This window comes from Chiloscyllium plagiosum, chromosome 18, assembly GCF_004010195.1.
Source record: "Chiloscyllium plagiosum isolate BGI_BamShark_2017 chromosome 18, ASM401019v2, whole genome shotgun sequence".
Classification (NCBI taxonomy): domain Eukaryota; kingdom Metazoa; phylum Chordata; class Chondrichthyes; order Orectolobiformes; family Hemiscylliidae; genus Chiloscyllium; species Chiloscyllium plagiosum.
Genome location: NC_057727.1, coordinates 10,063,335 through 10,085,976, shown reverse-complemented (window position 1 = coordinate 10,085,976; position 22,642 = coordinate 10,063,335). Strand labels below are relative to the sequence as shown.

Below are 22,642 nucleotides of genomic sequence, written 5' to 3'. Positions count from 1 at the left end.
GTGTGACAGGAATATCATTTGGTGGTTTTTCTCCATGTTTGTAAACCTCCTGTTGATATGTTGTAAAACAAATAATTCTGCTTCAAACCTCAAGGCGCGCTGCCTTAAAAAACATCTTTGATCTCGTTACCACATCTGTCGAGATTATTCGAAACAGCTGGGAGGGAATAGCACAATTCTGGTGCAGCAGTTTCAGTGTGAATCAGCCCGTTTGAGTTCCAGCTGTGAATTCCTCTCATTCCTTAAACATTTTTGCGGGTGTCAATGTATGAGCAATTAAGCTGCGAATTCCATCTAATGAGATACATTTCTAAATCAAAATCTCCGGATTGATTATTGAATTTCAACAGCAAATTCACCGGAAGAACATATAAACATTTGAATGAGGAGTGAGTAGGCCATTCAGCCCCACAAGCCTGTTCTGTCATGGCTGATGTGATTGTGACCTCAATTGCACTGACACAAGTGGTTTGGAATAGAGTGCTGGCAACAAGGCATGGGATGACAAATCTGTTACCTCTGTCAGTGTGACAGCACACACCAGACATTTCATTACTAAAGCCTCACTGTGGCTTTGGTGAGATACAATGCTTTTAAGCACAGACTATAGGACTTCAAATAAAATTACTATGACTCAGCCACGCTCTGGGTAGTTGTCCACCTCTGATCGCACCCACCAAACCCTACATGCCTCCACCGCCTAGATTAACAAAGGGCGTCTGATGCTTGGAATGCCGCCACTTCTGAGATCCCCTCCAAATCAAACTGTCTTAACGCGGAAACGTATCATCATTCCTTCTTTGTCACTGGGTCAAAATCCTGGAACTCTCTCTGTCACAGCTCCATAGGAGCGCCTACACTCCAAGGACTGGCATCTTTCAAGAAGGCGGCATGGTGGCTCAGTGGTCAGCACTGCTGCCCCACAGCACCAGGGACCCAGGTTTGATCCCAGCCTTGGGCGACCATCTATGTGGAGTTTGGCCATTCTCTCCATGTCTGTGTGGGGTGCTCTGGTTTCCTTCTACAATCTAAAGTGTGGGGGTTAGATGGATTTGCTGTGCTAAATTGCCCTGCAGTGTTAAGGGATGTGAATGTTAGGTGGATTAATTATGGGCAATGGGGGATGCTTTTTGGAGGGTTGGTGCTGACTTGATGGGCTGATTGGCTTCTTTCTGCACTGTTGGAAATCCATGATCACTTCTTGAAGATTGTAAGGGATGGGCAATAAATGCTGGCCCATGAATGAATACAAAAAGAAAAATATACTGTAAAGGGAAGAAAACTCTCAGTAGAGTAATTTGAGTAAAAAAGCTGCTTCCTTCCAATGTCTACCTTGAATCACAGAATAACAACTGAGCCTCAGTGCTGCCCTAAACATGTATAATATAGAACGCTAATTAGAAAACAGAGATATGGCATTTAGGTGATTTTTCCAAATGCAAAGACTGGTCCCCATAACAGAATGGAGGGGAGGCGATGGTCTAGTGGCATTATCACTAAATTATTAATCCAGAGACCCAGCGAATAGAACATAGAACAGTACTAGCCCTTCGGCCTTTGATGTTGTGCCGACCTTTTATGTAACTCTAAGATCGAACTAACCTATATACCCTTAAATTTACTACCATCCATGTGCCTATCCAAGAGTTGCTTAAATGTACTTAATGTATCTGACTCTACTCCCACTGCTGGCAGTGCAATCCATGCATCCACCACTCTTTGTGTAAAGAATTGACATCTGACATCTCCCCAAAACCTTCCTCCAATCACCTTAAAATTATGCCGCCTTGGTTACAGCTGTTTCTGTCCTGGAAAAAAGTCTCTGGCTGTCCACTCTATCTGTGCCTCTCATCATCTTGTACACCTCTATCAAGTCACCTCTCATCCTGCTTTGCTCCATTAAGAAAAGTCTGAGCTCCCTTAACGTTTCCTCATAAGACATGCCCTCCAGTCCAGGCAGCATCCTGGTAAATCACCTCCTTACTCTCTCTAAAGCTTCCACATCCTTCCTATAATGAGGCAACCAGAACTGAACACAATATTCTAAGTGTGGTCTAATGTTCAGGGGATCTGTGTTTGAATCCTGCCATGGCAGATGGTGGAATCTGAATTCAATAAATATCTGGAACTAGGAGTCTAATGATGACCATGAATCCATTGTCAAGGGAAGAAAACCCTTTCTTTTGGGAAGGAAACTGCCATCCTTACCTGGTGTGACTCCAGATCCACAGCAATGTGGTTGACTCTTAAATGCTCTCTGGGCAATTAGGGGTGGGTAATAAATGCTGGCCCAGTCAGTGGCACACACATTCCATGAATGACCTTAGACATTGATGCAAAGTGTCCCAAGTTTCACTGTGTCCCTCAACACATCATCATGGACCTTGGAATGTGCCAGTCTGCAACACTCGGTCAAGGTCAACTCCTTGTTCTGGAAAACCAAGAATACATATCTGAGAAATCCATATTTTTGCTGGAGTTCAGGACCTTTCCTTCTACATTGTAGGTACTCCATTACTACACATATTGGTTTGGTTCAGCTGATAGTTCCTTGACCTCTGTATCAATAACCTTGTCAGGATCAAATCCCTCTCAACAGAATTGAGTGAGCAATCAATGTCAGCGTTTCAGTGCAGCGTTGAGCGAGTGTCACACTGTCAGAGGTATGCTGTGTTTTGCATGGGATGTCTTGCATGGTGGATCAGTGGTTAGCACTGCTGTCTCACAGCACCAGGGACCTGGGTTTGATTCCAGCCTTGGGCGACTGTCTGTGTGGAGTTTGCATTTTCTCCCTGTGGGTTTCCTCCCACAATCCCAAGATGTGTGGGTTAGGCTGAATTGGCTGTGCTAAATTGCCTGATACTGTTCAGGGATGGGTAGGTCATTAGTCAGTGGTAAATGTAAGGTAGGGGAATGGGTCTGGGTGGGTTACTCTTCAGAGGGTCAATGTGGACTTGTTGGGCCGAAGGGCCTGTTTACACACTGTAGGGATTCTATGTCAAAACATGGTCCTGCCTGCCCTTTTGGGTGTAAATAAATCATCCCACTTGAGTGAACAGCAGCGGAGTTATGTCCTGACTGATGTCCTTCCCCAGACAACCACTATCTCATTTGTGATTTGTGGGAACTGACAAGTTAGTTGCTCCACTTGTCCAGTTAACAATGGTGACTATCCTTTATAATAAATCAGTTGACTGTGCAGCACTTTGGAATGCCTTAAAAATGTGAAAGGCACTTGTGAATGTCAAATATTTTTCTTTGATTGCTCATCACTCTTTCAGAGTGCTAACTGCATAAATCTAATAACCCAAACAGCCTGCGTCTCCCGATCGAACTGTCCCATTGTAGTAAACCATGAGCTCCCTCATAACTGAGTATATGACATTGGACCCTGATGGCTCTTGAAACATGTGGGGAATCACTTATACACTTAACCCAACCTTCCCCGTCAGCTCTCCCTTTTCATCATCCTGACAGATATAGCGTCGGGTGGAAAAGGACCATTAGGTAAAGCGGGTCAGGAGTCAGAGGGTTAAATTAAAAAGCAGATTGCTGGATGGAAGCGGGCATCAACCTCATATCCATTGAGCACTGTCAGAAAGCCAAGTTTTAAAAGGAAAAGTCACTATCAGACACATTGAGGATAGTGGCACCTTTTCTCTGAGAGTGTCTGCCTCCCCATTATAGTCACACTTCTCCCCACACTTGCCTCTTCAGTACAGCGAGACAGAACATCCCTCTCTAAAAATTCAACCCTCATCTTTCAGAGTTTGATGGGAAGGAGTTTGGGGAAATAATGGGGGTTGGGTGTCTCTGCACAACACACCCCTGGACCACTGCCTGGTGCTGGGCAGTCTGTCTATCATCAGTTGGGTCACTGGGCTGTGTAATTTATTCGGCAATTTGTATGGTCCTTCAGAGAGAGAGAGAGAGAGACACACACAAACACACAGGCAGAAAAAAAGCAGCCTTCACTATTGTGGTTCACATCTGACATCCTACCAACCACCCCTCCCCAACCGCCTTGTTGAATACTGAAGGGAGATTAAGTATTTTAGCAGGGTCGCTTTGAAAAAGTTGAAAAGCGGCTTCTCTGTTCATTATATATATTTTTTTCACCGTGCAGCGTGCTTGCACTCTCTCTCTCTCTCACACACACACAGACGCACGCATTTCACCCCTCCCTTTCCCTGCATCCCTGTGAGCCAGTGCTGCCTCGCACACTGAGGAGAATGTAGCTATACCAGGGACATATTCAGGCTGGAAAAGGAGGCTCCTGTCAGCGAGACACAAACCCAGGTAACACGGGGAAGGGGATCGGGGTAGGAGGAGGAAATCATTTGCAAAAACAAAACCCTCCTCTCTGTACCTGTCCGGCTGCAAACAGTCACAAGAGGGCTTGACTAAATTAAAAGTGGATTCCAGGAACTGTTGCTTTTAGAATGGGGAGCAAGGAATGTGTGCAGCGCAGAAACATAGAGGGACGCAGCAGGTTGGAATTGGTTCGCTGAAGTGGAATCTATTTATTTATTTCCCACCCTCCCATTAGCTCCTTTTTTTTTATTTAAAAGGGTGGGGACTCTGTGTAAACTTTCGGCTTTTCCTTCCCCGCGTTGCTCGTACCTGTGTGCCCGCTTTGGGAGTCTCACCGTTTGGAAAAGGGCTCGGTCTAAAGCCGCTGTGTGTGGTTCCTGCATTTGTTTTTGTTTTTGTTTTCTCTCTGTAGGGTTTGACTGAGAGGGTAGGGAGCAACTCCAAGCCGGAGACTTTGACCATGCCTACCCTGTCCAAGTGTCTCTTACTCCAACTGCTCATCGTGCAGGCGCTTGGAACCCAGGGCAGAACCCTCAGCAACAAGCCCAGGCTGAAGCTGTCTTACAAGGGTGAGTAACTTTGTTTGTCCGGGATTGGAGGGCGACCCGGTTCATTCCAGGGCGACACTCCCACCCTTGTTTGTCTCTGCAGGTGAGACCCCAATTCTTGTTCGACTCTGTCCTCAGTGATCTCTGAAACACTCGGGCAGGGAGAGGCAGCGAATCTCAGCCCAGACTTAATCCGCACCGAGCTGCGCTCCACCTGCATATAATCACAGCGCGGGGAGACGTGCATTGACATAGCGCCCTTTCACCACTTCAGGCTGTCCAAGGCGGTGTACGGTCGCTCTTTGGCGGCTAACCCGCGCACAGTAAGCCGCATACCCCCCCCCAAGCGGCTGTGAGACCCACCACCCCATTAATCCTCAAGTCGGGACAACTGAAGTGAGACTCACTGGTCTGTACTTAATAGGGTTGTCTCTACTACCCTTTTTGAACAAGGGAACCACATTTGCTATCCTCCAGTCCTCAGGCACTATTCCTGTAGACAATGATGATTTGAATATCAATGCCAAAAGCTAGGAAATCTCTTCCCCTGCTTCCCAGAGGATCCTAGGATAGATCCCATCCAGCCCAGGGGACTTGTCTATTTTCACACTCTGCAGTATTTCTAATACCTCTTCCATGTGAACCCCAATCTCTTCTAGTCTAGATACAAGTATCTCTGTATCTTCCTCGCCAACATTTTCATTTTCTATAGTGAACACTGTCGAAAAATATTTATTTAGTGCTTCCCTTATCTCCTCTGACTCCACAACTTCCCGCTTATTATCCTTGATTGGCCCTAATTTAACTCTCGTCATTCTTTTATTCCTGACATACCTATGGAAAGCCTTAGGGTTTACCCTGATCTTATCCACCAACAACTTCTCATGTCTCCTCATGGCTCTTCTGAGCTCTCTTAGGTATTTCCTGACTTGCTTGTAACCCTCAGTTTCCCCCGCCTGGATGGACAGTGAGATCTCAGCATGGGTGATCCCATCGAGAGTTGGCACAGGGAATCTAGTCTCTGCCCAGCCAACATCTGCATTGTTTCTGTGGTAGTGGGATATGGTCTCCAGGAGGCAGCGGATCGGCTTTGAGTTAGCACAATCCGGGTTCCCTTTAACCCACTGGAAATGAAACCAAGTTCCTTTTACTTGGTCTCCCATGGTTCTGTTCTTCTAAACAGGCACCCGGAGCCTATGCTGCATTTAGAAAATGGGAGTAGGCCGTTCAGCCCTTAGAGTAATGGTGTTGGCACCCAACACCTGTTTCCAGAGGGTGCTTTTAATATAGAGTTTGGCAGCCAGTGTGATTCCAGGGGCACTGAAATGCTGGAGCTGATACCTGTGCTTATCAATGAGTGCAGGGAGTCCTGTTGCACAGCAGGTAGCATTCCTGCCTCTGATCTAGAAGCCCCAGATATGTGAAACTTGAAAGAGTTCAGAAAAGACGTTCAAGGATGTTGCCAGGGTTGGAGGATTTGAGCAATAGGGAGAGGCTGAACAGGCTGGGGCTGTTTTCCCTGGAGTGCTGGACGGTGAGGGGTGACCTTATAGAGGTTTACAAAATCATGAGGGGCATGGAAAGGAGAAATAGCCAAGGTCTTTTCCCTGGGGTGGGGGAGTCCAGAACTAGACGGCATAGGTTTAGGGTGAGAGGGGAAACATTTAAAAGGGACCTAAGGGGAAACTTTTTCATATGGAAGGTGGTGCGTGTATGAAATGAACTGCCAGAGGAAGTGTTAAATCTGGTAAAATTACAACATTAAAAGGCATCTGGATGGGTTTATGAGCAGGAAGGGTTTAGAGGGATATGGAGAAAGTGAGGATTGCAGATGCTGGAGACCAGAGTTGAAAAGCGTGGTGCTGGAAAAGCACAGCAGGCCAGGCAGCATCCAAGGAGCAGGAGAATCGACGTTTCAGGCATAAGCCTTTCTTCAGGAATGAGACTAATTTTTAGAAGGATATGGGCCAAGTGCTGGCAAGTGGGATTAGACCAATTTAGGATATTGGTTGGCATGGATGAGTTGGACCAAAGGGTCTGTTACCGTGCTGTATAGCTCTGTAACTCTGACTTTATATAATTTCTACTCCAGGCTTTGATAACCATTGAAAGTGCAACTCTAACATGGGGAAACAGGTTGAGCATCGACCCAGAAAGTCCTTTCAATACATGCCATTAGCAGGCAGTAACAGTAGGAGAGACACCTGATTAGCATTGCTTCATGTGGAGCACATGCCTCGGGCCACCGGGATCGACAGGTTGGATGCAGGAAGGATGTTAGCCTTAGTGGAAAAGTTGGGGTCCAATACCAGGTACATAGACTGTTAGTAAGTGATAGGCTATTTCGGACCGAGATAAAGAGGAATTGTTTCCATCAGAATCTTCGGAGTTTTTCACCCCAGAGGACTGTGGATGTTCAGTTGTTGATTTGATTTATTATTGTCACATGTTCCTAAGTAAAGTGAAAAATGTTGAGTGTTCAAGACTGAACTCAACAGATTTCTAGATAGTAACAAGAATCAAAGGATATGATAATGTAGGAAAGTGGTGTTAAAATAGAAGATCAACAATGACCTACATGAATGGCACTTGAGGGCTGAATGGCCTGCTCCTGTTTCTGATATTTCTGCATCCTTTGGCTTCAGGCTAGTGCCCTCTTCCAGAAAAAACAATCGAGGGAAACACATGTCAATGTGTTGTCTCCTGCATCTCCATGTCCAAATGGGTGCAACTATGTCTTTTTTTTTAACCCAGTAAAAAAAACTGTTTTAATGGTTAGGCTGCTCACTGACTGATGGGCTTATGTTGGTGAACTGATGGGGCAGGGAAATAATTGCATTTGTATCGCTTCTTGCAAATAAATATCCCAAAGCACGTTACAACTCTTAACGTTCACCTGTACCTGTGTTTTTGTTTTTGCTGCTGTTTACCTATTATTTACTTATCTATGCTACTTAACTCTCTGATCTGTCTGTATTGCTGGCAAGACAAAACTTTTCACTGTGCCTCAGTACACGTGACAATAAATTCAATTCAACCAACGATGTTCTTTCTGAAGTGCAGTTAAGGTTATAATGGCAGAAGCACCACAGTTAGTTCACGAGGAGGAAGCTCCTGTGAACAATGATGACCATATTGTCTGTCCTTCTAGGGACCTTTTTACACTCCTCCTCAGCAAACATGTATGTTCAGTGTCTTACCTGAAAGACACCTTTTACTGGCACGGAGCTTCCCGCTGAGTATTGCACTGCCATCTCAATTTGGATTTTGTATTCCAGTCCCTGGAGTGAGATTTGAATCCAGGATGTTCTGACTCAGTATATTGCTGACTGAGTCATAACTGACACGTTCTATACATATAACTTTAACTATGTAGTCATGTGGCAGAATTGTCCAACTTGCCAATATGAATTAGTACTGGCAGAGGTTGGACAGGTCAGGTCTGCTGTGCTTCGAAGGTTGAAAGAGTTAGTGTTCTGAGACAGAGAGGTCAAGTGTAGGTGTTAAATACTGCTCAGGTTTGTTGAACGGGCCATCTGTTTGGGGTTGTGGGGTTTTGCTGGTTGTGTTGGATGAGTCTATGGAGGTCGGCATTCGCTGCTATAATCATTGTTTGAACTGTTTCTCTGAGTGAAGGAGTTCCTGAGTTTGACGCATTGGATTTCTATGAAATCCAAAGTTCCGGTGCAGAGCTCACGTATCTGAAAAACAACAAGGAGGAGATGAATGGGGAATTCGTGACAGCAAAGAGCTCCTGGGGTGTATAACTGCGCAGTGTCTCTGTGAGGAGCAAAAAGGGGAAGGGAGTCAAAATAAATTCCTTTTGGAAAACAGCAGGCAGAAATTTCCAGAGAGTGTTTGCACAATTCGGCTTTCCGGCATGTGTTGGAAAGAGGGAAGAAATGGTCATCTCAGGAAGTGTAATGTGAGATTGAAGAGACACAGCCCATGCTTTAATGATTAAAAGGGGAATGATCGTTTGCTGTGCTGCCTACATTTGGCATGGTTTTCCCCAAAGTCTGGGAACATGGGTTCACATACTTTCCAAACCTGAATCTCACCTTCCTGCCCTCTATCTATTGCAGCATTCTGCCCTGATTGCAGTGATTGCAAACAAGGATCTTACGATAGCAAATTATATCTTTTATTGCGATCTTGATTGAGAGATAAATATTGGCTGGAATACTGGGGATAACACCCACTTCCTTCCCTGAGTTAGTCATGGGATCTCTAACCTCCACTTAATAGAGTGGATTTAACATTGTAGGTCTAGAAACCTTCAGCAAGTGCACCTTGAACAGCTATGGGTGACACAGTGGCTCAATGGTTAGCACTGCTGCCTCACAGCAGCAGGAACTCCGGTTTGATTCCAGCCTAGGGTCACTGACTATGTGAAATATTCACAGTCTTGCTGCATTTGTACGGATCACTCCTAGCTGCTAAGGTTTCCTCCCACAGTCCAAACACATGCAGGTTATGGTGGACTGGCCATGCTAAATTGCCCCGTGGTGTCTATGGATGTGCAGGCTAAGTGGGTTAGCCATGGGAAATACATGGTTACAGGGATTGGGTGGGATGCTCTTCAGAGGGTTGGTGTGGAATCTATGGGCCTGCTTCCACACTGTAGGGATTCTCGACTATGATTCTATAGAGGAGAAGAAAATGAGGACTGCAGATGCTGGAGATCAGTCAAAAACTGTGGGGCTGGAAAAGCACAGCCAGTTAGACAGCATCCCAGGAGCAGGAGAATCGATGTTTTAGTCATAAGCTCTTCATCAGGAAAGAGGGAGTGGCCCAAGGGGGCTGAGAGATAAATGGGAGGGGGTTGAGGATGGGGAGGGAAGGTAGCTGGGAACGTATTAGGTAGATAAAGGTGGGGGGATGGTGTTAGATCAGAGTGGAAGGTGGAGTGTATAGATGGAAAGGAAGATGGACAGGTCATGAGGGCAGTGCCGAGTTGGAAGATTGGACCTGGGATAATATCGGGGTGGGGGGGGGAGAATGAGGAACCTGGTGAAATTGCTGTATGAACCCTAATGTGGGTCTTGAATGCATACGTACAGCAAGTAATCGGGAGTGTTAATGGCATGCTATGATCCTTTCAAGCGGAATTGGGTTCAGGAAGGTTATGCTTCAGTAATACAGGGCATTGGTATTAAGTAGGATAGGAACCCACCTAAAACAGAGATGAGGAAACATTTTCTTTTAACCGAGGGTTGCTAGTCTTTGGAATTGCCTTTCTCAAAATGGTGGGGGCGCAGAATTGAAGGGCCGAGTTGCCACAGTTATTCCTTGTGTGTATGACTTTCTGACTCTCTGACTGTGAGACCCCATTGAGGGACGCCTGGGGCTGATACCCTGCCTCTGAGCTCAGGTCTACCCGATCAAGCATGTTGCTTCAAACAAAAAGATCTGGGTCCTCTAGTTCATAGGATCATGTATCGCATTCCCCAGCACAGTCCCCTGTGGTCTCTTTGGGGCCCCCAGCACCACACTGAATGCCAGTTTGTGAAATGGATTAACACAGGAGCAGGAGTTGACCACTCAGCCTCTGGACCCTGTATTTCTGTTCAATATGGTCACCACTGATGTTGGGTTTCAACCCTACTTTCCATTCTCGCTTCCTTGAGATAACAATCAGCTGCCTGTCCCAACCTTAAATGTGCTCCAAGGATTGAGCATCGATAGCCCTCTCGGGTAGGGAATTCCAAAGTGATGGGTAGCTGATCTGTCCCTGTGTAAATGCTCCTGATGAAGGGCTTTTGCCCGAAACATTGACTCTCCTGCTCCTCGGATGCTGCCTGACCTGCTGTGCTTTTCCAGCACCACACTCTCGACTCTGATCCCCAGCATCTGCAGTCCTCACTTTCGCCAGGTGTAAACCCACCCTGATGCCTCACTATGTGTGGGAGGTCTAGTGGTACAATCGAAAATCCGATTTGACTGTTGTTGCGTCAGCTCAGTTAGGGTTTTAGGGGCTTTGTACATGCTCCAAGCCTGTGAAGTCTATAGCAGATACCTCAGCCCCAGTTACCAGATAGCTTTTGTCGTCAGCTATTCTAATAAAGCACATAGCGTGTATATAAGCTCAGCACTCTCTGAATTTGGACTTTCTTAAAGGGGCAGTACCATCCCGGGGATTAGATGTGGGAGCAATAAATATCTAATAAACCCTTTTTTTCTTTGTTTGCCAAACTTCCTTGCACTGTTGAGAAGCAGAGATCTTAACAACGCAGGATTTCATTGCGTCTCTGTCCACTGACCGGCATCTGCATTTTCAACATCTGCAATAATTTGCTTTTATTTGAGATGTACCTGGGAGTTTCTAAATCTTTTCCCTCACCCCATGACAAAAGCAGTTGATTCTTGCAATCGCTGCTGTGTTATGATAAAGGCGTGACTTCCAATGTTTGGTTTGGAGGATTTTATAATCTGCTCGTGGGCTGTATGGAAGTCGAATGCTGAGGTTTGGAGGGTCACAACAGAATCAAGAGGTGACGGTGCCTCCCGGGCTGGGAGCAGGGTGTAGAGGGGAAGGAGCAACCTTTTCCTAGAGCCGTCCCTGTGTTTTCTCCTGGAGGGGGGTGGGGGGGTTAGCTCCGGTGACAGCAGGGAGCGTCCTCCAGGTCTAAACTATAGAAGGATGCTCCGTTATCCCATTGTGTCTGAGAGAGCTTTTTTTGCCAGCTCACTAATCCCACTGCTTCCCTAGCCCCACCACATTCATGTCACAGAAAACAGGCCTTTCGGCCTGTCAAATCTACACCTATCCCACTTCCCAATATTTGGCCCTTGAATGTTATGCTCATCCAAAGTTTAAAAAAAAGGGTGTGAGGTTACCTGTCTCCAGGCAGGGCATTCCAGATCCCTCCCCACCCCCCTTCACCATCTGGGTGAAAAGGCTTTTCCTTTTGTTCCCTCTAATCTATTTGGTTTCAATTTAGAATTATGCCCCCCCTCCCCCTTATTGCACATTCAAGCAATAGGAGCAGCTGTATGAAACTAAAATTTGTACAACATAATCTCCCTGCTCTATGATCTATGCCACGACTGATAAAGTCAACCACAAAAGAATCACAGCAGGCCAGAAAGCTGACCTTATCTGTGATGCCTGATCTGTGCACAGACAGGATTCCTGTATCGTTATTGAATTACGCAAAAGGCCATTTAAGAGCACAGGGAAAGAAGAACAGCGGAGGCTATTTGGCCCATCAGACTTTGTGTAGCTTCCTTGCAGTATGGAAGCAGGCTCTTCGGTCCAATGAGTCCACACTGACCCGCCGAAGAGTGACCCATTCCCCTGCCCTATGTTTCCCCCTGAGTAATGCACCTAACACTACTGGCAATTCAGCACGGCCAATTCACCTGACCTGCACACCTTTGGACTGTGGGATGATACTGGAGCATCCAGAGGAAACACACCCAGACACTGGGAGAATGTGCCAACTCCACACAGACAGCCACCCGAGAGTGGAATCGAACCCGGGTCCCTGGCGTTAACCACTAAGCCACCGTACCACCCCATCATTCAGTAAGATCATGACTGATCCACCGCTTCATTTGTCTGAATTCCACAATCCTTGGCTCCTTTGTCAATCAAACTCTGCGTAGCTCACCCTTGAGTGTATTCAATGACCCAATGACCCAGTCTCTGTTGCTGTCTGTGGAAGAGTATTTCTAAAATCAGTGACTCTCAGAGAATCCATCCTTCCATCAGAAAATTATGTCTTTGAGTGAGGTCATCTCTTATTCTGTTAAATCTATTTTTCTAATCGACTTATTCGGAGATGTTATTACACACCTCTGGCGCAGATGGGACTTAAACAAAGGCTTCCTCGGTCCATGGGTAGGGGCACTATCACTGTGCCACAAGGGGGCCTTCGCCTTCCATTCAAAACTCCAAATGGACATCAGCCCAACCTGCTCAATGTTTCCTCCTGAGCCAACTCCTTCTCCCCAGGAATCAGCAGAGAGAACCTTCTCTGAGCAGCTTCCAAAGCTATTCGGCCAATTGATTCTGCATTCGCTCTTTCATCGAGCAGTCCAGTTCGATTAGATTAGATTCCCTACAGCGTGGAAATCGGCCCAACAAGTCCACACCGACCCTCCGAAGAGTAACCCACCCAGACCCATTTCCCTCTGAACACTACTGGAGCACCCGGAAGACACTGGGAGAATGTGCAAACTCCATATAGACAGTCAACCAAGGTAGGAATCGAACGTGGGACCCTGGTGCTGTGAGGCAGCAGTGCTAACCTATCTCTATCAGGTTGACTGCAGTTCCTTTTTCGAAGGTTGCTCTCCAATCTGGATTTGTTACCTAAATAGACAGTGTGAGAAAAATCCGAAACATTCATAGGATTTAAAAAACAGTTTATCCTCTTGCCATCCCCACTGATCGCCTTAAATCTGGACCCACTGGTTTTTGACTGGAGGAAAGCTACTGTTGGATCCAGTCCCATCTAGGTGGGGGCAGAATCAGTCAGGGTCTGGGCTCCCGATTATAGTTTCGTTGATGACACTCACTCCCCTGCATTGGCTGTTCCTGTGACTTTGAGCAACGAACTCCATATCCTCCATCAAAGCTCATTCGATGGACAGTGTCCACTTGGGTGACTGACCAAAGCGTATAAATCAAAGCCTTCACGGAGAGGAAGAGTTGGGCAGTAGGTGGAGCCACAACAAGGCCCCCCCACCCCCATACCCACCCAAGCCAACCTCCCTGCCCAGATAATGACACAGTTTAGAAGGGCAGTAGCAAACCTTAGACCAGGTTATGCCAACAGTTCACCCCTGTCATATTGTGCTGTAAAATGTTAACAGAAGTAGAGCTGGCATTTCCTGCTCTTACCACCTCTTCCATGTAGACCTCACTGACAGAGTTAGAGGTGATAGGGCATATCATGTAACTGCCCCCCCCCCCATATGCTTCCATTTAGCAAAGCAAAATGCAGACATGCTAACCTTGCCAGGGATTGACGTCAATGATAGGGAGGAACAGCCGTAAGATTGACAGTACCGGATTCCCTTAGCGATCAATCACTCAGACCAGGGATTGTAGTTGGAAAATTGGAAGATACAGATTAGAGCTATTTTTACAGGCTGAATTATTAGCCCAGCTGAATAAATCTACAGGGAACTCCTCCTCCTTCCACCTCTCCCAATTCCCCCCACCCCCATCCATCACCCTCATCTAAGACAGATACCTTTAATGCCAACAACCAATTGCCTGCCCAGAACTACATTTAGTTGAAATCAAGGAATACCTTTAGGTGAGCAGAAGTTAAATCCTTCTTCAGACATGTCCCTGAAATCTCCTACAGGAATTTCTAGGCTAATATAGGACTTTGCTTTGGCCGCATTTGGCATACTGTTCACTGTATATGTTCTGGTCGCCACATTACCAAAAAGGATGTGGATGCTTTGGAGAGGGTGCAGAGGAGGTTCATGAGGGTGTTGCCTGGTATGGAGGGCACTGGCTATGAAGAGTGGTTGAGTAGATTAGGATTATTTTCATTAGAAAGACTGAGGTTGGTGGAGGTGGCCTGATGGAGGTGTACAAAATCATGAGAGGTATAGACAGGGTGGACAGCAAGAGGATTTTTCCCAGAGTGGTGGACTCAATTACTAGGGGTCACGAGTTCAAAGTGAGAGGGGAAAGGTTTAGGGGTAATATGCGTGAAACATTCTTTACACAGAGGGCAGTGGGTACCTGGAATGTGTTGCCAGCAGAGATGGTAAAGGAGGGCACGATAGCGTCATTTAAATGTATCTAGACAGATACATGAATGGGCAGAGAGCAGAGGGCTACAGATCCTTGGAAAGTAGGCGACAGGTTTAGATAGAGGATCTTGATCGGCACAGGCTTGGAGGGCCGAAGGGCCTGTTTCTGTGCTGTAATTTCCTTTGTTCTTTTGTTGTAATATGTCTCTGGTGACCTGGGCAAGTGTCGTGGTAATGAGCTAGTTTAGGTGGAGTGGGTAGAGTTACCATTATTATGTTGGTGAAATATTCCAATTGGCTCCTTGAGGCCTAGGGTATCACCTTGTAGAATGGCAGGGTGGGAATGAGAGAGGGCTGAATGGTCTACTCCTGCTCCTATTCCTCACATCTTTAAAGAGCTAGTTTTGCTACAGTGGGTTAGATGGCCAGCATGTGCATCAGATTAATACCAACTGTGTGGAGTTCAATGGTCTGAATGAATTCACCTAAGATCTTCTAAGAACACCTTCTAAATCCATGACCACTTCCATCTAAAAGGACAAGGGCAGCAGATACATGGGGACACCACCACCACTTCCAGGTTCCCCTCCAAGCCACTCAATGTCATAGCTTGGAAATGTATGGCTGTTCTTTCACTGTCACTGGGTCAGAATCCTGGAATTCCCTCTTTTAATGGCATTGTGGGTCAATCAACAGAACGTGGACTGGGTAATGGTTCAAGAAGAAGCTCACCACCTTCTCAAGGTTAGAGGTCATAGGACACCAGGTTATAGTCAAAAAAGGTTATTTGAAATCACAAGCTTTCAGAGTGTTGCTCCTTTGTCACCTCCACATCACTCCTTCTCCAGGAGCAACTGAGAATGGGCAATAAATACTAGGCGAAAATGAGGACTGCAGGTGCTGGAGGTCAGAGTCAAGATTAGAATGGTGTTGAAAAAACACAGCAGGTCAGGCAGCATCCAAGGAGCAGGAAAATCGACGTTTCGGGCAAATGCCCTTCAGGAATCCTAGGCCAAGTAACGATACCCACATCCCACGAGTGAATAATTAAAACAGTAGACTCTGGGCCTATCACTTCATGCTGCCCCTTGTAAAAAGGAAGCAGCGTCTTTAGAACAATTAGAATCATCGATTAGTTGAATACAAAGGACATGCCTCAGGCAGGGAACTAAATAAGGAGACAAAAAAAACTTCAGGTGCTGGCATCCAAGGTAGACCAGCAGGATGCTGGAAGAACACAGCAAGTCAGGCAGCATCAGGAGGTGCAGAAGGTAACGCAAAGCATTGACTTCTGCACATCCTGATGCTGCCTGGCTTTCAGTGTTCTTCCAGCTTCCTGCCAGTCGAAACTGAATACGGAGAAGCCAGTGACTTTAGCTGATTTAGCTTTCGAGCATCAGGAACTTGAATGCTTGAAATCACATATTTGCCTCCCATTCCCCCAGTAGGGGCCTGGACGATGCTAAGACCGGATATGTGCGACGACACTGAGCCTATGGGGCATTATCCGAATTGTATGCGCATTTGCAAAATCTATGGGACAGATGTGCCTCAAGAACTGACTGAGTTTCTCTGCTTTCCTGTCGACCTGGCAGGAGGCTGTCTGCTAAACAGATCAGCAATGAGAGTGCTTCTTTACTGTTACAAAGCCAGCCTTTTGGAAACTAAGCAAGCAAGTAATCTTTCTAGCTGGAGACCTGCCCATTTTTGTCATATATCTGTCCCCTTTTGTTCTTCCACTCTGTCTTTCTACATTCCACTAACTTTCATGTTTCAGCTCAGCAACAGCAACAATTTCAGTTGTGTCTTTATTGGCGTTAAGTGCCATAAGGATGGGACAGTTGTAAAATAAACGTTTTTTGATGTCTGCTTAAATAAGGGCAGATTTGAAAAAAAAAGAGCTGGGTTTCAGGGACAGATTTTGAGGGTTGTGTTAAGAGGTGCAGAGGGTTGGAAATGCAATTCACTCCAAAGAGGAGAAAACATAGTCACCATTGGTGAGCGTATGTAAAGGGACAGAATTGGGGGAATGCAGAGGGATACAGAGCTGGAGGAGGTTACAGGATTCATGGCTTCTGTATTTTGTGCTAAACAGGCTAATGGCAGTGTTTTGTACAGGCTGCATTGTATTAAAGGGCCTTTGTCACCAGAGTCTGTATGCTACTGGAAGCGGGAACAAGGCATTAAGTAGAGGCTCCATGCTTTTAGCTTCTCTGTGGCCATCCACACAAACAGGTCTTTCGATGGTTAAATTCCATCCATATTCTATGGCTTAAGGGAGGTGTGGAATGTTTCTCCATGTTAAGGGCACTTTAAAGATGCAAGTTGATGTTCTTGTTGAATTGCCTGAGGAATTAAACCATTGTTGCAAGTCAATTAACCAGTTTTCCATTTGTTTCCATTCAATTTCTGTGAATAGATGAAAGACTTACTTTTTTTATATTGTACCTTTTATCACCTCACAGTATCCCAAAGCAACTTGCAGTCAATTAAATACTATTTCTTTTGATACATATTTGTAGAAACTCGACCATGTTTCTAGGATGGCAGATCGTTCTTTTGCTTGGAATTAAGTCTGAAATGTCACAGCTGAGTCATTCTGTCAGGATGCACTGTGACCTCATTCTCATTTTGGAGATTAAAGCTGATCTCCTGAGGGAGAATTTTCATTGAGAAAGTCAAACCTTCTCATTGACATCATTGACATAATTTACCCATAATCCTTGACTGCTAACAAAGTGTGTCCTCAGCATATTGTTGTTGTCAATTTGGGAATCTAGGACATTGGCTTTCTGTTCGATTCCCATGGATAGATCTGCATTGTTTAGGATATCTGATGATCTGAAAGTGGTTTCAGAGACAGTAGAACAAATTAGGAAAAGCTCACAGTTTGGATTGCAAATTTGGCTTTGCTCCATGCGCAACTCAGTCTGGATCTCAGCTACTCCCAGCAGACCACTGAGCTAAGATTTTTAAACACAATCTGCTTGCATTGGAGGTTTGTACTGCTTCACATAATTATTGTAATTTGTCAGGGCAAAGAGCTTTAAAAACAGTAGCAATAACAGGTCCCTTGACCCCCTCCCAAGACTGCTTTCTGATTCAGTAAGGTCATGGCTGATCACCACCTGCAGTTATGGAATCCCCACAGTTAGAGGCCATTCAGTCCATCAAGAGCATCCCACCCTATCCCTGTAACCCTGCATTAATATGGCTAATCCATCTAACCTGCACATCTCTGGACTGTGGGAGGAAACCGGAGCACCCAGCAGAAACTCCCGCAGACACTGGGAGAATGTGCAAACTGTATACAGTCACCCGAAACTGGAATCAAACCTAGGTGCCTGGCACGGAGGCAGCACTACTAAACACTGAACCACTCTGCCACCCTTATTCTCTGCCTAATCTCTTGATTTTGTGGATGTTCGCCGATGCCATTTATCCCTGTCTCAAATATATTCAGCGACTGGCCATTTGCAGTCCTCTGGGATAAAGAATTCCAAAGGTTTCTAACCATCTGGGTGAAGAAATGTGTCCCCTTCTTTGTCCAAAACGATTGACCTCTCGCGTCAAGACTGAGCTGTGACCCTGGACTCTCCAACCAGGGAAAACTGCCTCTGAGCACCTACCATTTCAAATCCTTTTCAGAATTTTGTACTCTTCAATGAGGATGAAGTGTATAAAATCATGCAAATTATTAACGCAATCTAAATGAAGGGTTGAAGCCAATTTACAAGAGGCACAATGAAGTGGAAAGTGGTGGATCTTGAGGTGAAGCAAGTAATGATTACATTAAAGTTCAGTGGCAAGCACTTGGGATCTGAAGAATTGTGGCGATTGTGGTCAGTGGGTAAGACCATTTTGAAAAGTCCTAGGAAACAAGGAAATGGATAAGCAGGTAATAGGGTGACACCAGGTCTCGATGCATTAAGGAATAGCTTGAAGGTAGAGGATGGCTAACCCAGAGTTTAAGAAGACCAAGAGAGGAAAGTTTGGAAAATAATGATCCTGGTCAAGCAGTGACCACTGGTCTCCTATCTCCTTTAGTGGCTCAGTGTTAAACTCGCTGTCTGACCACGCACCTTGGGATGCTTTATGAAATTAAAGGCAATATTTAAATGCCAGTTGTTTTTGCTGTCCTTGGTAATTTTATCAATAAAATCGATAGAGACCATGAATGTTGGGAATCGAAGAAATGAGAAATATTAAAGGTTTGGGCTTATCTGATGCTACTCTATGTTGTATGGGCGTTTTAAATTCCCGTGTATATTCTATAATAATCAATCAAATAGGTTTAATATTAGCCTGTGTATGTAATACTTCAGTAGAAGATCAATTACTGCTGGACTGGGTGGGGGGAGTTTCTTTCTGCAATTCACTCGATCTGACTTCAGGCCACACCAGAATCCCCCCTCCATCTCAACACCATCGGCTGGTATGTGAAGCTAGCCTCAATGTTTTTCATATCAAATGCTAAGCAAAGAGCTTTTGCAGATCCCAAACAAGAGTGTGGCATCAGGTTACTGTCAACACGGTGGACATCAATCTGAACTGCAAAACTTGGGCGAAATGGATCCTGCTGCGTGACTATTGTTGTGACCCTCTCTGAGGCTGCACTTGTGGGCACTTTGTCTCGATCAAGTTTCACAACAGAGGCTGCAGTTATTTCTCCTGGGTGCAAACACTTGATTGCATTGCCCTTTACTTTAGTCAGGACATACGTGAAAGAAACTTAGTTTTCAATGTTAAATTTCACCCTTCTTTCATGTATCAGAGATGTTGGTAAATATGTCTTATCAGCACACCCTGCACTGACTGACTGGAGACAGGAGTTAGAAAGGAAGGGTGAGAAATTGTCTTGGTTTTCTTTTTTGTTTAGAATGGACAATGTTATATAAAACAACAACTTATATTCAACTTTAACACAATGTCCCAACGTGCTTCATGGCAGTATTACAGAGTATAATACCAAGCAATGTGAGGTGCTGTAAGGACATATAACCAAAACCATGCTCAAAAAGGCAGGGTCCAAAGAGCATCTTGAAAGAGGAAGGTGAGATTTGCATCGAGCTGAAATGTAGGGTGGGCATTCTGAGATCTGAGGCCTTGACAGCTGATGAACTGGCTATCAATGGTGGAGCAGTTTTCTTTTCTAATTGTGTCTTTGGTTCCCTATCCAGGCCCCTCCATCTCTATTCCCATCCCTTGTATCTGGATCTTCACTACTTAAGGATTTTGAGATTATTTCAATTAATATCCTCAAAGCGGAATAGGCAATTGCACCACTGGTCTATTGGGTCAATGGTCCTTGGGTCTCCTAATCGGATGTTAGGACTTGAATGGTGCTAATTGGTATTTGGTTGGGCCAGTTGGGGTGAAGGTGAAAGGTCAGAGAGGAGGGTGGAGCGGATAGATGGGAAGGGAGATTGGCAGGTAGGACAGGTCATGAGGACAGTACTGAGCTGGAATTCTAGACTCCAGTCCCATACTAGGGCTTGTTGGTCCATGAATGATGCCTTAGTGACAGGTCCAAACCTGACAGCAAGCTCATGACTGTAAACTGCCCTTAGTTCATTCATAAAATCACTTGGAGGTCATGAGGTGATGTTGGAAAATTGCAGAGAGGGTAATATAACATAGTAGAAAGTGAATGGGAATTTTGAGATTGCAAGTAAACCATGTTGATATTTAAATAACATGGTGTGATGTAAACTCTCCTAATTCTAATTCCAACAGTGCAGTTTGAAATTGCATTTTGTGATTTTTAAAAAGTATCCAGAATCATTTTAAGACGTCCCAAAGCACCTTGCAGTCAATAGATTTTTAAAATTGAAATGTAGTCAATGTTGTTTTGACAAACACAGCAAATGTTTTGTTTATAATGATGAGCTAAGTGGCTCAATATTCAGGAATGATTGTAACGTAAGGGCCCCAGGAAGATTTCCTGCTTTTCTTTTGAAGGGGTGTTTAGTATTCAAGTGTCTCATCTCAGCTGAAAGATGGCACCACCATCACCAACATGGTACTCCCTCCATACTGCACTGAAGTGTTGGTTCAGTTTCTGTGCTCAGTTCTCAGAGTGGGGAAGAGCTCACAATATCACATCTACCTATCTGCTATCTTTATGGAGACAAAGCCACATTTAAAGAATTGTTGTTCGTCCTCCTGTCTGAGAGTTGGACCTAGCATTGGCTTGGGTCATTTTTATGGGCAAACGTTGCTGCGGTTTGCCATGGTTTTCTGCAGGATGACTGACTGGGAAACTCTCCCACTCTTACTCCTGCGAATTGGAAGTGTTTACACACTGACAGTGGACCTGTCACTAAGGCATCATTCATGGACCAACAAGCCCTAGTATGGGACTGGAGTCTAGAAGTCCAGCTCAGTACTGTCCTCATGACCTGTCCTACCTGCCAATCTCCCTTCCCATCTATCCGCTCCACCCTCCTCTCTGACCTTTCACCTTCACCCCCACTTGCATCCACCTATTGTATTCTTGGCTACCTCCTCCACAGCCCCACCCTCCTCCCATTTATCTATCCACCCCGGAGGGTCCCTGCCTTAATTCCTGATGAAGAGCCCCTGGCTGAAACGTCGATCTTCCTGCTCCTCAGATGCTGCCTGACCTGCTGTGCTTTTCCAGCACCACTCCAATCTTGACTGTAATTTCCAGCATCTGCAGTCCTCACTTCTTCTGCCTGGAGTCTAGAATTTCCCATCCAGTGGTCAGAGCACCACCAAATGATACCCTAATGAGCTCCTACGTTTTGTAAAATGTAATATGTTGCTGATTCACTTTTCGTGGTAAAGTTTCAATATCCTACTGGGGCAAATTAAGGGAAACTAAAATCTCCAAATTAATGCTATATCTCACCTTATTAACATAAGTGAATAATGACATGCAAGAGATGGTTCATTAATCCAAACAGCTAATTTCACACAGCAGCAATACCTTATGCGATCTCCCCTCTCTGTAGGGAAAGTGAAGTAATCTTCAGAGAGAGGCAACGCAAATCGGATTTTACAAAGAATTTCATGCTAACTAATGGGAAATGAAAGGATAAAATATGATAACTTCTTAGAATCCAATGTGTAATGAAAACTAGTTTAGGAGATCACTCTTGAGTTCTTGTCATCAAGTTATGTTTGGAGGTGAATTTCAGTCCCATCAGAATTGGCTTCTGTTTTTCTGCACTTGCTCTGTGCAACCATTGGAACCATTCCTCACCTGGAATCTTCGACAGTAAAAAAAAAGAGCATGGCTTTTTGCCCTCTTGTCTGCTGTTGAATCTACCCAGAGATGCACACATCCATTCAAGGGACACATCATCTACTAGTAGCTTTCTCTCTGTCTTAAAAGGAAAAACCTTGGCTAAATTTTCATAGAATAGAAGAGACCCTTCAGCCCTTTGAATCTGCACTGACAAAAAACTACATTCAATATATACTCGTCCCACTTTCCAGCATTTAGCGCTTAGCCTTGACTGCTATGACATTAACAAAGTATTTGCTAAAGGGTGTGTGGCTTTCCCTGTCAACCAGCCTTACAGGCACTGCACTCCAGATTTCAACAGTAGTCAATGATAATTGTGTAAAATTGTTTTCAATTTAAACTTTCATTAACATATCCTACTCCGATCCAGCTCCATAGGAAATTCTGTAGTGCCTGCATTGTAAATAAGTTACAGCCGAGCTGAACTCCCATGTGTTATCTATGTTTATAGAGTCATAGAGATGTACAGCACGGAAACAGAGCCTTCAGTCCAACCTGTCCACGCCAACCAGATATCCCAACCCAATCTAGTTCCCACCTGCCAGCACCCGGCCCATATCCCTCCAAACCCTTCCTATTCATATACCCATCCAGATGCTTTTAAATGTTACAATTGTACCAGCCTCCACCACTTCCTCTGGCAACTCATTCTATACACGTACCACCCTCTGTGAAAGAATTGCCCCTTAGGTCTCTTTTATATCTTTCCCCTCTCACCGTAAACCCATGTCCTCTAGTTCTGGACTCCCCGACCCCAGGGAAAAGACTTTGTCTGTTTATCCTA

At 45.2% G+C, this 22,642-nt stretch overlaps 1 protein-coding gene across 1 annotated transcript in view; it reads left to right on the top strand.

Moving 5' to 3' along the window:
- Positions 1-4,340: 4,340 nt before the first annotated feature.
- Positions 4,341-22,642, top strand: part of LOC122559240 (semaphorin-3A-like) — a 172,746-nt gene continuing 154,444 nt past the window's right edge. Inside the window, exons 1-2 of the mRNA XM_043708621.1 lie at positions 4,341-4,492; positions 4,727-4,883. Of these exons, the coding sequence (XP_043564556.1) occupies positions 4,457-4,492; positions 4,727-4,883 (193 nt within the window). The 5' untranslated portion in view covers positions 4,341-4,456. The remainder of the gene's footprint in view (positions 4,493-4,726; positions 4,884-22,642) is intronic.